Below are 16,833 nucleotides of genomic sequence, written 5' to 3'. Positions count from 1 at the left end.
TATACATTTAGTATAAAGACAGCTTAATTTATGTGCAAGATTTATAATTCTGTATTTAAATGATACTTAGAGAGTTAAAGTCTACTGACTTTCCCATGAATCAGAACATTTTAAGAAGTAACAGGAATACTTGGAATTCTGTACATTTAAAGATTATTAGATGGAAAACTTCCAAATAGTTTTAAGCCAGTGGGATATAAATAAGTACTTTAGGAAATAATGGTGAACCCTCTCTCCCCACCCCACCTCCCACTATTTTATTTATTTATTTTTAGATGTAAATAACATATTTAATTTTTTTAATAGATAGAATTGAAAGCGGGTTTGTCCCCCAACAATCTAGATGGGAAATGCCCTTTCCCATGACGTTTTCTAAGTATAGATAAATACGCTAACCAAAAAGCATCTCTTTGAAGTACTGCTAACTTCATTAATGTCTCTGTGCCTCAGTTTCATTCTCTTTAAAATGGGAATTTTGACGAGACCTTACTTGTTGATTTTTTCCTTTCAGTTAAATGAAGCAGAGCATGTAAAACACCCAGGATATTGCTTAGTAGAGCTAAGTAATATATTTCATTTAGGTTTTTTTTTTTTTCCCCTATACTACAAAGCTAGTCATCTAGACAGTATGGTACTGGCACAAAGACAGAAATATAGATCAGTGGGACAAAATAAAAAGCCCAGCGATAAATCCACACACCTATGGACACCTTATCTTTGACAAAGGAGGCAAGAATATGCAGTGGAGAAAGGACAATCTCTTTAACAAGCGGTGCTGGGAAAACTGGTTAACCACTTGTAAAAGAATGAAACTAGAACACTTTCTAATACCATACACAAAAATAAACTCAAAGTGGATTAAAGATCTAAATGTAAGACCATTAAGTATAGAGCTCCTAGAGGAAAACAGGCAAAACACTCTCTGATGTAAATCATAGTGGGATCCTCTATGACCCACCTCCCAGAGTAATGGAAATAAAACCAAAAATAAACAAATGGGACCTAATTAAACTTAAGCTTTTGCACAACAAAGGAAACTATAAGCAAGGTGAAAAGACAGCCTTCAGAATGGGAGAAAATAATAGCAAATGAAGCAACAGACAAAGAATTAATCTCAAAAATATATAAGCACCCCCCCCCCCCCCGCTATTTTAATAACCTGTAAGAACGGAATATATGAGCTTTTTAAGATAACTTTGTTAAAACTGTTTAGTTCTGGGCATGACTGAAAATTTTAAGTTTTATAATTACCCAGGATATGTACACATCTGTTTATAATGGAATTTTCAAATACTTGGAAGGAAAGAAATTACAAATAGATCCATTCTATTTATGTTTGAAGATTTTTTTCTTTTTAACCATTGTAGTTTGAATATATAAATCGTATTTATTTTAACACATTCATTAACTGTTTGTGAGTTATTTAACAATTTTTCATTTCATCTTTAGGCTTGTGTTGTAAAACGTGAATTTAAGAAAGCAGAGCAGTTAATTAAACATGCAGTGTATTTGGCACGGTACGTGGTTGTTATTAAAAATACCATTTAAAATTGTCTCTCTCTACTTTATATCCTAATAGTTTTGTATCTTTTTATAGGGATCATTTTGGATCCAAACACCCAAAATATTCTGATACACTGCTAGATTATGGGTTCTACTTACTCAATGTAGATAATATCTGTCAGTCTGTTGCAATTTATCAGGTATGTTAATAGTTACACTTTTTCTTTCAACCTAAATTGACTTGCTAACCTATAATTTGTTTATGGTGTATAAACTACTCTCTAAAAATAACTTTTTTGGAGCCCTTTCTCATATATGGCACACCATTATTTTACTAAATAATAACAGAAGTAAAACTTAACTTCTTTAGGAATTAAAGAAGTAAAACTTCTTAAGACTTACTGTTTTAGGAATTAAAGAAACTCATCTAGTGAAAAAGTTTGGAGTTGTGGGTCAGTATTTAGGAGTAGTTGTCAATTTTTTCTTGAATGTCTTTGTTGTTACTTTAGCACAAATCATTATAGCTGCCTTTGTAGTAGCAAGAAGGGTAGATAACAGTTATTTTAGGCCTTAGTCAATCTTAGGTACATGATTTGTTACGCCATCACTCTGGACAAGGTATCCCCAATTTTATAGTTTATTTCTGAAGAGGATATAGAGAAAAAACACTAATTAATTCCTAGACATGTGAATGACTTTTATTAGTAAGCCATTGCCTTTTAATTCAGACTTACTCTTCAGAAAATCAAGCCGTGAGTGACCTTTATGTTCTGTTGTGATCTAAATTTGGAGAAGGAAATGGCAACCCACTCCAATATTCTTGCCTGGAGAATCCCATGGGCAGAGGAGCCTAGCAGGCCATGGTCCATGGGGTCGCAGAGAGTCGGACACGACTGAAGCCACTAAGCATACGCGTGATCTAACTACAGCAGAGCTTTTTTCCAAAACTGGTGGGGTTGAGTATATAAAATATATATTTAAGTCACTAGACTGGTTAATTTAACTAGGTAGTGTTTTCTAAGGATTCACAGTATTATCAGTTATTTTCTTGACTCTTTCAGGCCGCCCTTGACATTCGGCAGTCAGTGTTTGGTGGCAAAAATATTCACGTAGCAACAGCTCATGAAGACTTGGCTTATTCTTCTTATGTTCATCAGTATAGCTCTGGGAAATTTGACAATGCACTGTAAGTTGTACTTTCCTTTTCATGAGGAATTAAATGCTATTGCTATTTTGTTTTGTTTAGCTTTTTCCCTAACACAGTACTATTTAATGTATAAATTAATGGATTAAGGTCATCCTCCTGGAACATTAACAAGATCCCTAAAATGTTCTTGAAGTCATTTAAAATCATCCCAATTTATAAGCCATTCATTTAGATCTTATGTGGTTTAACATTGAGACTTTTATATCATCATATAAAATGTCTTTTTTTTAAGTATCTCCTTCAGTAATTTTTCCTTGACTAATACAGTAGTGTACAAACTTGATAGTAACATGCAGAAATACTGAATAATATTGACAGTCATCTTTTTAATGCATTACTGAGCTTGTAGGAGAGAGAGGAAATCCCCAAGGGCCAGTAATGCACTAAAACCCAGAAAGGGTAGGCGTGAACTGTGGTGTGACTGCTCTGGGGTGGGGAGGCTTAGAAGGCCTTAGAAGTTTCTGTAGCCTTGGTTGAATACCAGGCCTGGTTTTAAGAGATAAGGCACTTAGCCCACAGGACGCTGTGACTTAAAACTGAAGCCAAGATCAAAGCTACACCCTCAGGGAAACGGTAGACCAGGGGAGAAACTGCTCACTGGCAAGAGAGGTGACATGGAAGTTTGTCCATCTTAGGCTGGGCTCTCAGTTGAACAAAACGAGCCTCATGGGGGAATTTATAGGCTATAGACTTCTCCCTTGTATTTGGGCATCATGCATACAGGAAACCCCAAACCAAGGAAAACATTAAGAAATACTTTGAGACTGCTGATTTCTTTTAGGATGCTTTTAAGGAGAAAATACAAAGCTCTTGGTAATAATTAACCTTCAGTCCAAGCCATACAAACTTCTCATAGACCTAACTCTACCTAAGATGAACTCACCATAAAAAATGTTTTTAAATAAGGGAACGTTTTCTCTGTGAGAGAGTCAGAAGACATGATGAACGAGATTAGAACACTAAAAATATCAGTTAACAGAATGTTTTGGTTGATGCTGTGAAGTAAGGATTCTTAGATGACCGAGGGTATAAGTGGGTTGGCAAACTATGGTCTGAGGGCAAAATAAAGGTTTATTGGAGCCTGGCAGTGCTCATGCACTCATGTTTTGTCTGTAGTTGCTTTTATGCTACAACAGCAGAATTGAATAGTTGGGACAGAGTGTGTACCACATAATCTTGAGATGTTTACTGTATGGCCCTGTAGAGGGAAACTTAAGGAAAAAAGGCAGATATAAAAATAAACTGAGGGAACTGTATGTATATCTGAGTCACTTTGCAGTATACCTAAAGCTTACACAACACTGTAAATCAAGTATACTTCAATAATACAAATAAATGGGACTTCCCGGTGGTTCAGTGGTTAAGACTCTACACTTGCACCACAGGGAGCATAAGTTATTTCTGGTTGGGGAACTAATATCCTACATGCCACACGGAGCAGCCAAAAATAAACAGTAACATAAAATGACTGATACATGCTGCAGCTTGAATGAATCTTTAAAACAATGTGCTAAGTGAAAGAAGACCGCACAACATTTATATAATTTCATTTGTATGAAATGTCTAGACTAGGCAAACCTGTAGAAACAGAAAGTAAATTGGTGGTTGCCTAGAGTTGGGGGAGTTGGAGGAAAATGAAGTGACTGCTAATGGGCACAAGGTTTCTTTTGGGGGGATGAAAATATTCTGAAATTAATAGTGATAGGAGCATAACTCTGAAATACACCCCAAACCTCCTAGTGTACACTTTAAATTATGGTGGTATGAATTATGTTAATAAACACTTATGAAAATAAATTATAATAGCTAGAATTGGAAAATAGTCATTGACATTAAAACTCAGTAGACAAATAGCAGACCAGATACAACTAAAGAGACAGCAGTTTGGAAGATAGATCTGCGAAAATTGATGATCGCTTCAGTTCAGTTCAGTAGCTCAGTTGTGTCCGACTCTTTGCGACCCCATGGACTGCAGCACGCCAGGTGTCCCTGTCCATCACCAACTCCTAGAGTTTACTCAAACTCCTGTCCATCGAGTTGGTGATGTCATCCAACCATCTCATCCTCTGTTGTCCCCTTCTCCTCCTGCCTTCAATCTTTCCCAGCATCAGGGTCTTTTCCAATGAGTCAGTTCTCCACATCAGGTGGCCAACGTATTGGAGTTTCAGCTTCAGCATCAAGCCTTCCAATGAATATTCAGGACTGATGTCCTTGAGGATTGATTGTTTTGATCTCCTCGCAGTCCAAGAAAGATGGGAATAGGTGTGGAGTTGTTTGAAAGGAACTGGCAGATAAACAAATAACTTGCCTTCTGTTTGACAGGATGAGCCATGAAACAGTAATCAAACATGTCAGATGAGAATGCATGCTGTGAAGAAGAATAAAATAAGCTAAGAGTTTAGAGAGTGACGGTAGATGTTTTTTAGGGTCTTCTCTATAGGCTGGTCTGAAAAGACTTCAGTGAGGGTAAACCATATGGATATTCAGGGAACAACCATTCCAGAGAGACAATAAAACAAATGCAAGAATTCTGGGCTAGAACTGCTTTACATGTTCAGAAAACTGCAGTTCCTGTGTGGCTAGAAGGGAAAGAGGGAATTATTTCTGAGACTGGTAGGAGATGTGGTCAGAGAGGTAGCCCAGTGAAAGATCATATTGTATTAAGCCTTGTAGGCTGTGATAGTTGGTTATGAGGGAGATAGATGGGAATCCACTGGATGTTTAAAAGTTCATTTAATTATCCTTCAAATAAAAATAAATTAAGGGGTGGGGGGAACTCAGTATACAAAAGATTGGAACGTTAAAGCAAAAATCTAGTTCTTTACCACAGCTAGTTTTAGAAATTCTACCAGTATTATGTTATAAATTATGGGGTTTTTTAATGCCTAAATTATTTGTAACATAAAAGAAATGCCAGAATTTATCTTCTGTATTGCAGGTTTCATGCAGAAAGAGCTATTGGTATCATTACCCATATCCTACCTGAAGATCATCTTCTTTTGGCTTCTTCAAAGAGGGTGAAAGGTACCCTTTGTAATCTAGTCTCCTATAGATAGGTAGATAGATAGATGTATTTTAAGATTTCTTTAGCTGTCAATTATAACAGATGTCTACTCTCTGACATTTTAAAACTGATGGTATATGGTATAAAATAGGAATATTTGTTTATTTCCTCAGAATTAGACTGTATATTGCTAAAACAGCCAATCACTGATTTAACATATTTGCCTACATCTCTTAAGAATCTCCAGTGGCTCACAATGAAAAGTTGTTTGCTTCTCTCATACAGCGTTGTTAATAGGCTAGAATACCTTTCTTTCTTTCTTCCTTCCTTGCACTTGCCCCTTCTTTCCCTTTTCTCTTTCCTTTCATTCGTTCATTCCTTTCTTTTGAGGGGAGGATTGAAGAATCACAGTGACACTGCAGATGTGTCTTCACACACCTTCACCTTTATTGTGCAAGATTCTGAAACTCAGTTTCATATCAGGTTACCTTTAGTGTTGTAAGGCTCTTACCACATACCACTTTCTTCTTTACTTTTTAACTCTTCTGCAGTCACTACCACGGGCCTTTCATTTTGCTGACGATTGGGTTACCTATGTGGTAATTCCTTGCATGATGAGTAACTTCTACCTTAATTCTGGAACTAGGCTTTACCTCTGCTCTAAGTTTGCATTTTTGAAGTCATGCAAGTAATACATGATTAATGTCAAGAATTAAAAGAGAAAAAATTAAGTTACTTGAAATCTCATCAATCCAGAATTAACATGTGGGCAAATATTTTTTTTAAACTTTTATTTCTTCAAAGACCGAAATGAGTGAATAATTTTTTTTTTTTAGTTCTGTAATCTGCTTTGTTCACTCGATGTAGTACAAACATTTTCTCATTTCAATACATGTAGGTGTATATCTTTTTTCTGATGTTTTTTCTAATATTCTAATGTTTTTAATTGCACCTGTCTTATTGGACCTCTAATTTTTTTTAACCTTTTGTTCTTTAAAAATGCTGCTGCTGCTAAGTCGCTTCAGTCATGTCCAACTCTGTGCAACCCCATAGACGGCAGCTCACCAGGCTGTGAGCTAAATCTCTTACTTTTTGTGCACGTGAACAGTTTTCCTAGCAATAAAATTGCCTGGCTAAAGAATATGTATTTGCAAGACTTTAAATGGAGTATGAGGGTCTCAAATAGGACTTTGAAGTTAAATTATCTTCTTATCTGATTTGACTGGTCAAGTGAGTTAGGAGGAAACCAGTTCTTTTACTTCTATTTGGTTAAAGATTATATAGTTTGCAGATGTGGTTTCAGAGTTTTCAAGAGTGGTTAGGTAGTCCTTGACACAGTTTCATAATTTTAAAAAATTTGCCTTTTCATTGTTGTCTTTCTTCTGTTTGTTTAAAAAACAATTTCACGTCAGCAAAGCAAACTGATCTGGTAAAATAGAGGGTAATTCTGCAAAATAATTTGTTGTATACTGTTGTTTTTCTTACATTTGAAATCCATTATACTATGCAAAATAGAAGACCCCAAAAGTGTTTTTTTTTTTCCTTTCATTAAAATGGAATACGCTCATCTTTACCAGTTCTTTGGTATGTTATATGGTTTATGGTTCTAAACCATAAACATATATAAGTATATACAAATAACATTTATAAAATTTAATTCTAAAGTTTATGTTCTGATGAGCTTTGATACATGGTTTGAAAGTGCACTGATTTTATTGCCTTCTTATTTAGCACTTATTTTAGAGGAGATTGCTATTGACTGTCATAATAAAGAAACTGAACAGAGGCTGCTTCAAGAAGCTCATGATTTGCACCTGTCTTCACTCCAACTAGCTAAAAAGGCTTTTGGAGAATTTAATGTACAGACTGCAAAACACTATGGAAACCTTGGAAGACTTTATCAGTCAATGAGAAAATTTAAGGTAGCACATTTTACTGTATTTTTCTGTCTAATCTTAGGTAATAAAGTACAGTGTGAATAACATCTTAAGTAATGCTTCTTCAGTAATCTTAAATTATAAAGTATACATTTATTATACTTCCACATTATTTCACATAAGAATTGAGAAAATAGCTAGTATAAAACAGTCAAAATATAAATAAAATTCAAAAATACAAACCATAGAAAAATATATATATCAGACTTAAAACATAGCTCTTAGCTAATAGTTTAAATCGAACACTTAGCAGAATGCCTGGCACATAGTTATATGTGCAAGGAAATGTAAGATATGCAAGTATTATATAATTGTAGTGGTAAAAATATACTGAATTTAGTTTCCTTTTAGAATTTTGGCTTATAAATTCGTATTACTGTTCATTCAGTTCAGTTCAGTCACTCAGTCGTGTCCGACTCTTTGCGACCCCATGAATCGCAGCACGCCAGGCCTCCTTGTCCATCACCAACTCCCGGAGTTCACTCAGATTCACGTCCATCGAGTCGGTGATGCCATCCAGCCACCTCATCCTCTGTCGTCCCCTTCTCCTGCCCCCAATCCCTCCCAGCATCAGAGTCTTTTTCCAATGAGTCAACTCTTCGCATGAGGTGGCCAAAGTACTGGAGTTTCAGCTTTAGCATCGTTCCTTCCAAAGAAATCCAAGGGCTGATTTCCTTCAGAATGGACTGGTTGGATCTCCTTGCAGTCCAAGGGACTCTTCAAGAGTCTTCTCTAGCACCACAGTTCAAAAGCATCAATTCTTATAGGGTCACAATAAGAAAGGAATGAGAGTTGCTATCTAAGACATTCATTTTTATCTGAAAATCAGTTTACACATTCCTCAGTTAACCTGTTTAGTTTATTGAGATAAAAATTGTCAAAACTAAAAAAAATGAAATAATAAAGTATACTTCTATGTAAAATAATATAGAGTTTCTTAACAGTTCAGTTAAATTTCGGGGTGTGTTAAATTGAAAGAAGTTTTCATTTTAGAATATTTTGATGTTAATTTTTTCTAACAGCTTTTTATTACATGGACACGTTTTCTCTTGTCATTTTGGTGTATTTCAGTGTTTCGTCAGCTTATGTGCATAGCTTCCCCAAGCCAGTGATGCTTCCTGTAGGCAACTTCTGGAACAGTGTAGTGTCTTCTCTGATCAGATTACCTTATGCCATCATAAGCTGTTTTGGCATTTAGAAGAATGTTACTAATTGGACAAGAGTTGTTGACATAGTAAAAAGTATAACCTAATGGTTAATACAGCTTGATTATTTTTCAGGAAGCTGAAGAAATGCACATCAAAGCAATTAAGATTAAAGAACAACTTCTTGGTCAAGAAGATTATGAAGTAGCCCTTTCAGTGGGACATCTGGCTTCTTTATATAATTATGACATGAATCAGTATGAAAATGCTGAGAAACTTTATTTGCGATCTATAGCAATTGGTATGTTTAAAATTGTTTTAATTGATAAGAGATCAACGTATCTTATATGTTGTATAGGGAAGTGTTATTATTAAGACTTAAATGAGTTTAGAGCTGCTCAGGATCTCCAAGAGCCACCTAAAACATTTTGCTAAAGATTATTTATTGATAATTGAAGCCAGTAATAAGAAATATGACAGTAGTGTGTCAAATAAAGGCAGAAATAGTTATTTTAAAAATTTGTGTAAACAATACCTCTAGCCCATCCTCACCCTTCTCCTGGTTTTAAAGTAGACCAAGTTTAGCTGTTTTAGAACTTGATATAAATGAAATACAATGTATGTTTTTCTATGCTTTGTTTCTTTTGGTGAACATCAATTGTGAAATACATCAGTGTTGTTCATATCCCTGTTGCTTGTTAATTTCCAGTGCCTTGTAATATTGTATTGAATTAGTATATCATTATTTATCCATTCTACTGTTAGTTGATATTCAGAACATTTGAATTGTTTTCAGTTCAGACTTATCACAAAATAAGGTCCTGTGGTCATCATCTAATGTTGTGCCTGTTAAAACTCTTCCCATGTTTTTATTAAATTATTAAAACTCCTCACTTTCTTCTTGGTTTATGGAAGTTCTTTATATACTTTAGATGTAACAAGCCCTTTGTTAGTTAAATGTGTTGCAGATAACTGTCCCTCTACTGCTTGTTTCTTAATGGTGCCTTTCAAAGAACAAATGTTCTTAAAGTTTAATGTAATCAAATATTGCTCTTTTATTTTATGGTTGACACTTTTTAAATTGTGTCTTGGAAATCTTTTTCTACCCCAAAGTCAGAAGATACTCTTTTGGAAGATTATCTTCTGGAAATTTGTGAGATAGCGATCACATTTCTTCCCCTCTTCCTTTTTCCCTTCTGCACGGATATACAGTTGACCAGGACCATTTTTTCAAAACACTGTCTTTCCCCTCTGCTGTGCTACCTTTGCCTCAAATCATATATCCGTGTATGTGAAGATTCCTCGTTATCCATAATAGATTATCTTGCTTAACCCTACAATACACATAAAGTAGTTTTAGAGTTGTGAGCCCATAGTACTATGAAAACCAAAGTTACTGCTTAGAGCCTAATATTCATTTACATTTTACCTTGTCCTTAACCTGAAGGTGTATAATCAGGATACTGTGTTCAAAATTTACTTAGGTTGCTTATCTCCCTGCCACCTGCTGTCAGTGAGTTACTCATTTATGAGAGAACTAGGTTTGTTTGCTTATGTTTGTATAACGTTCCCCTGTTTTTATTTAGTCTGCTAAATTATTTTACTGTGAAATAGTAATACTCTGAAAAGTCAGAACTGTGGAGTTCCCTGGCAGTCCAGTGGTTAAAACTCCTCACTGTCACTGCTGAGGGCCTGGGTTCGATCCCTAGTCAGGGAACTAAGATCCCCAAGCCACATGGCATAACCAAAAAAAAAAAAATAGTCAACTATATAGAAAGGTCTTCTCACAGATGTGTGACTGCCCTTAATTTCTCCTCGCCAGTCATTCCTATGAGTAACCGGTCTTGTTAGTTTCTCATTTATTTTTTCTGTGTTTTTTGTTTTTGCTTTTTATTTTTGACTGTGCTAGGTCTTGTTGCTGTGCACAGGCTTCTCGTTGCTGAGCATGGGCTCTCGGCATGCAGGCTTTGGTAGTTGTGTCTCTCAGCTCTAGAGCTTGGACTCTAGAGTGGTTGTGGCTCACTGGCTGAGTTGTCCCAAGGCATGTGGGATCCTCCCAGACCAGAGAGCAAACCTGTTTGCCCTGCACTGGCAGGTGGATTCTTACCCACTGGGCCACCAGTGTCGTTCTTCTGTATGTTTTTTGGCATAAGTGTTCAGAGACATAAATATTTTACTTTACATAAAAGGTGGCATACTCCAGATGCTTTGCTTTTTTAAAAAGAGTATGCCCTGTAAATGAGCTATGAGCTCTTTATGAACTCCCTTCAAACTATGAAATTTTATAATTTAATTCTAGAGAGACCAATGACCTTAGAAAAGAGAAATTTTTTTTTTTTAAGTCTTAGAAGTAGGCTGTGGGTAAGACTGTGTCAGTAAGCCCCAATAAAAGAATTGAATCTGTTTCAACTGGAGGGTGGAATGATTGGGAGTTTGGGACTGACATAAACACACTGCTGAGTATAAAACAGATAACTAGTGAGAACCCACTGTATACCACAGGGAACTCCACTTGATGTTCTGTGGTGACCTAAATGGGAAGGAAATCTAAAAAAGTGTGGAGATATATATACACACACACACATATATATGTATGTATGTATGACTGATTCACTTTGCTGTATAGCAAGAAACTAACACAATATTGTAAAGCAACTGTATTCCAATTAAAAATTTTTTTTAATTGAATCTATTCCTTTTAAAAGGAATAAAACAAAGACACCCTATTTTAAAGAACTAAGCTTGTGTTCTAGAAATTATTTGTTATTTCATTATTTGAGCTTCCTTTCTTTTTCTGTTTATTTTCAGGGAAGAAACTTTTTGGTGAAGGCTACAGTGGACTGGAATATGATTACCGAGGTCTCATTAAACTTTACAACTCCATTGGAAATTATGAGAAAGTGTTTGAGTATCACAATGTTCTGTCTAACTGGAACCGGTTACGAGATCGGCAGTATTCCGTGACCGATGCTCTTGAGGACGTCAACACCAGCCCCCAGTCCACTGAAGAAGTGGTGCAGTCCTTCCTGATTGCGCAGAATGTTGAGGGACCGAGCTGCTGAGGGAAGACCTCAGTTCACTAACTTACCTTTTCCCAGATTCCAGGGAATTCATACTGTGAAATCAAAACCGTGTTTTTTGGGGGGCTGGAATTTGCATTGAAACACTGGTCCAGTCCTTTGACCCTATTTGGGTGATCCCTTTCTTGCAGAGTGTCCGTAGGAATAAGCATATATTCAGTTATATTCAGCATGTACCGCATGTATAAGTAGTCTGGCCCATATTTTCAACCTCGTAGAACAAACGAGGAATTTTTTTGTTTTCTTTTTTAAAAAAAAAGTAATTCATTTTGCAGAAAGCCTGAAAGAAAAAAAGAACCCCTAAATAAAACTATTTAAGAGTTTAAAAGAGTTGCATTCTTATTATGTAAGGATGATTTTAACAACTTTTTAACATATAATTCTTCCTTGAGGAGGTATTCAATACTGTACTATAAAGAAATTTTATGGAGAAAATCTTTATACACAGTATAGAAAAGTTAACACAAGTACTAATAGCAGAGGGACATCCTGACTTAGGTTTGTTTACCTTACCTAGAGAAATGGATACAGCCACTCCAGGGCTGTATGACAAGGGGGAAGGACTGTCAGATTCATCTGAACTGGACCAGTGTTGACCTGTAAGTAATAGAAAAGCTGATAAACCAGCAGTTTTAACTCTTTGATTGTTTTGGTTTTGTTGTGTTTTGGGGGGCTACAAAAAGGCAAGATGCTCTGATAGCTTTTGCTAACAGGACCAGGAGGATCTGAAAAGGACCAGCCTAATGTAGAAAGGGGTTATTTGGACCAGAGGTTTTAGATGATTATTTTAGCCCCTGCCTTTACTTTTATTGTAGAATGATTTCATTTAGATGTGTTATGAAAACTGATAATACAAAAATTGTATTCATGTAATAGACACCAAATTAGGAAAATTTGGCAATTTCAGTGGCATATCTTTAGTCAAGGCACACAGATGGCAATGCCCTAAGCAAGTCTATAAATATCTGCTGCAGCCATCCTTCTCATTTTAAATGCTACCCTAATAACGCAGTTTGCAAGTATATTGGCTGAGTCATGAAATAGTTCATGTCCAGATGGGAATTTTAGGTTAATGTTTGGTTTATGGGGATTAATGGTAAAACAAATGCCGCCAAATAAGCAATTCTTAGAAATCCTTCATGTTTATGATAAAAAAAATATTGTAAGCAATAGATCATTTTATATGAAATTCAAGAGTCAAATGTAAAGATTACCCCTAATGATATATGTTTCACTAACTCGTCTTTCTGTTTATTGGGTTTTGATTTTTCATTTAAGCCAGTCAAGTTATTTAATGTTGAGGTAATATTCAAATTTGAGAAGTTGTAACATGTAGCAATTCAAGAAACAAAAAAGGTCTGTTGCCGTTACCTCAGTTCTTATTATAGTGGCCTGTTTGGTGCCTCTATAGTTAAGAATCAGGGTTTTCCCCCCTATTTTCAGGGGTTCATGACTTGGCTGTTAAGAGTTGTTGCTCCTGGCTAATGCTTGGAGTGGTCTGTGGGTGAGTGGATGTGTGCTGAATTTAGGTTTTCTTTTAACAGGCGTGTTAGGATGGGAGGGGGAAAAATCTAAACTGTCCACCACATGGTGCAGAAAAAGTAATTGGAAATTTCAGATCAGTTCGATTTTAAACACTTTTTTGGCCTTCCCAAATATAAGCTTGTTTAAAGCTGTTATTTGCCATCTTGTTGGTTATGATCCCACTGTTCTTAAGTCCCCAGGAGGGGATTTCCTAGGGGAGGTAGAAGAAATGAAACAAGCCCAGAAGTCTTTAAGATGATAGCTGTGTGATTTTGAACCCTGGATTTAATCCTCATACTGAATTATTTTGAATTGAAAAGAGCACATTGGCACACCTGCACCTCCCCCTCCCAGTTAATTGCAATCTAATGCCAAGAGGCACCTCTTTATTAATTACCAAATAGTCTGTGTGACCAAGGACTAACATTTTTAAGTTACTCAGCTCTATCCTCATGGGCCTATATATTTAATACCTCCAAAGATTTTAAGGATAGGCTTTGTATACTTTTGTTGGTTATTTAGAGTCCTGTGGTATGTTTGTGGTATAGGAATGTCATGGTAAATTGTTTTTCAATAAATATTTTGAAACTTAAGTTTTCATATGAAGTTTTTTTTTTTTTTTTAATCTGTATTTTTTGGTTTTGTGCATATACAGCATTTCCTAGAATAAAATCCAGCAAATGACTTAAGGCCTCATCTTCTCTAATTCAGTTTGAACTCAGATCACACTCAGTGATAAAGCAACATGATATTTAGAAGCCTAGGATCACAGGGTGATGTTAAATGACAGCCAGTTTTTCTTAAAAAAAAAAAAAAAACAACATTGTTGATAGTTTGCCATATTGCCACTGCTTTAATGTAGTTTCTGTAAATCCATATACTTAATGCAGACACTCTAGATTGAGAAAAGAGATTGCTAGTTTCTGATAGTGATATAACTTAATATGCTGTTATTTCTGGTTCTAATGAAGAATAATACCCTAATAATTTTAAGTGTGGGTTTTATCCTTTTAGTTGGAATGTTTAGGATAAGTTAGGGAGGTGAATATCATCATGATTTATGGGGGTAGGGGAAAAAAGTCTCAGAGTAAAACTTACTTCACAATAACCAATTGCTTGAACAAATTTTTTGTGTCTGATGGGGTTGTATATAAGAAAGCATAGACCAACTTAAAAGATTTTTCTGGCAGTTCAACAAAGTAATATTAAGAGGCCTTTGGTCTCACCCTTTCCTGACTTTGTTCTCTCTTGTCCTCGGGTTTTTTCCCCTAAAGTTTGGTGCTACTCAGCTGGGTGCATCAGTAACACTCCTGTGCCACGCAGGTGGCCAGTCACTCCTTTGTTCAGTTTCAGAGAGCCAGTTGAGGGTTTTTTAGACCATAATTTTTATGGGTCGCCAAAGCTGACTTTGTCCAAAGCATTAGGACCCTTATCATTATCAAAGCTCTGTCTCTGTTAAGCTTAAGCAGCTGGCTGTTGCTTTGGAATAGCCTCCATGCAGGTGTGCTTTGTTTTGTGAAAATGAAAGATTGGACAAAGACCTTCGTAACACTCTTAGCCTGTTAGAAAAGAGTTCATAATTTTGAGAAAACTAGATCAGGCAGCTGCAGTCTTATAAATAGCGTGCCATTTGGCTGCTCCTGACAGTGCAGACAGAATCCTGAACGGTAAACTCATGCCTAGAACATGATTGAAACTTTGGCCCATACTTTACAGATGGAAAGAATGGTTTGCTAGGTAGGAGGAGAGACAGCAGGCTTTCCCCGCTATCCAAAAGTAGAGTGTTCCCATGAAACCTCTTTAAGCCAAAACAGGTGAACAGCAAAGTGGCAGTTAGCTTAGGGCACACCTTGCTAATAGATGTACAAAATAAATTGCGATAAAGCACAGAAGCTCACACAGGTAAAGCTGTGGCGGCTTGAAACTGAGTGCCGAACGTAGTTCCCGGAGAGGAGCGTGGCGGTGCCCTCCTGCTGCTTGCTGCTGCTGCCGCCTCAACAGCCGTGTGCAGACAAACGCGGAATGCCATTTTTGCTGTTCACCTTTTTTCGTGAAAGTGATGCTCCTTTTTGGATCTTTTTTCAGTTAGTAAAAACAGGTGCTAATGCAGGTCTTTGATAAAAGCAAAGTAGGATAAAGTGAACTCTCAGAAAGAGAATGATACCTGTATTAAACTGTCACTCTTATCTTTTTTTCCCCCTGAATCTGTAGCCTGGCTACTTCCAAACTGTTCTTTTTCAGGATGGCAAAGTTACTACTGGAAAAATATTTATAAGTAAAAGCGTCTCTAAGACTTTTATTTTTGCTCTAAGAATTAGCATATATATTTCACCTCTTGGAGGACTTCAGTTCTTGCTAGAAAATTCCTTTCTTTTTTTTTTTTAATCTGACATTGTAATTCATCTCCAGCTTGAACATTAGTAGTTGTCCACAGATCTCAGGAATGTTTTAGGCAGAAAACTGGTTTTACCCTGTTGGTGACCTGAAGGAGTGTGCTTGAGGATTTGTTAAAATAATGCTGTTCTTTAATTGCAATCCTAGGCATCTATAGCATGAGTGGCCTTAGTGAGTTTGTTGAAGTGCACATTTTTTTTTCAAAAGTAAAATTTAAGATTAAAAATATATGCTATATATAGATATCTAGAAAACTTGGTTTGTGGTGCACAAGTGTTGGATCACTAAATAACTTTGCAGGTACCATTTGTGTAACATTACTCATTTCTGTAGATTCCTTTTATGGGAAGCTCTGTTGCCATGGTAACTAAAAACTTTTTAGTTCTACTTTTATGATGTGAATGAATGCTATGTTTTATTAAATATTACCAGGTCAGTACTATTTTTATACTTTATTAAGCAACTGGGGATTTTAGTTTAATAGACTCAAAAAGCTCTTACTGAAACAAAAGCAGATTACTATCAATTCTTTACATGAAAATCCCCACTAATAGTGCCACAGTAATTTCTATAGAAATATCTAAGGTCATTGATGGATTTTTTTAAAGACAGTTCTTCATTGTGTCAGAATGACCTTTCATATCACCCTTACCACAAACTTGTAGTGCCCACCATTATTTGTAACCATTAATCCATACTAAGTATGTTTGTAACCAGCATTGTGATATATTCTGTACTTGTATTGCTAAAAATGAATTATTGACTTAATAAATATAGTGTTCCTGCATTCATAGTGTATGTTTCCAGTTTAGTTGTGCTTACTTTTGGTTGGGACTTGGGACTATGTAAACATCACAGGCTTTTTTATTAGCGAACAACACGAGAGAAACTGTCAGAACTAAAACAGTGGTGCGCTGCTTCTAGTGAGACGTGTGGCAGAGAAGACACTTGGTAACAGCACCTGAAGACGGTGCTTATGAAAGTGCTTATGCAACACAAGCACTGCATGAATGCAGAGGGCTTTGGGGACTTTACAAAA

At 36.0% G+C, this 16,833-nt stretch overlaps 1 protein-coding gene across 1 annotated transcript in view; it reads left to right on the top strand.

The window, feature by feature from the left end:
• Positions 1-16,583, top strand: part of APPBP2 (amyloid beta precursor protein binding protein 2) — a 60,383-nt gene extending 43,800 nt beyond the window's left edge. Inside the window, exons 7-13 of the mRNA XM_040244154.1 lie at positions 1,450-1,517; positions 1,598-1,703; positions 2,565-2,689; positions 5,649-5,734; positions 7,446-7,636; positions 8,932-9,097; positions 11,605-16,583. Coding sequence (XP_040100088.1) covers positions 1,450-1,517; positions 1,598-1,703; positions 2,565-2,689; positions 5,649-5,734; positions 7,446-7,636; positions 8,932-9,097; positions 11,605-11,858 — 996 coding nt within the window. The 3' untranslated portion in view covers positions 11,859-16,583. The remainder of the gene's footprint in view (positions 1-1,449; positions 1,518-1,597; positions 1,704-2,564; positions 2,690-5,648; positions 5,735-7,445; positions 7,637-8,931; positions 9,098-11,604) is intronic.
• Positions 16,584-16,833: the final 250 nt, after the last annotated feature.

This window comes from Oryx dammah, unplaced genomic scaffold, assembly GCF_014754425.2.
Source record: "Oryx dammah isolate SB20612 unplaced genomic scaffold, SCBI_Odam_1.1 HiC_scaffold_8, whole genome shotgun sequence".
NCBI classification, from domain to species: Eukaryota; Metazoa; Chordata; class Mammalia; order Artiodactyla; family Bovidae; genus Oryx; species Oryx dammah.
This window is presented reverse-complemented; position numbering and strand designations above follow the sequence as displayed.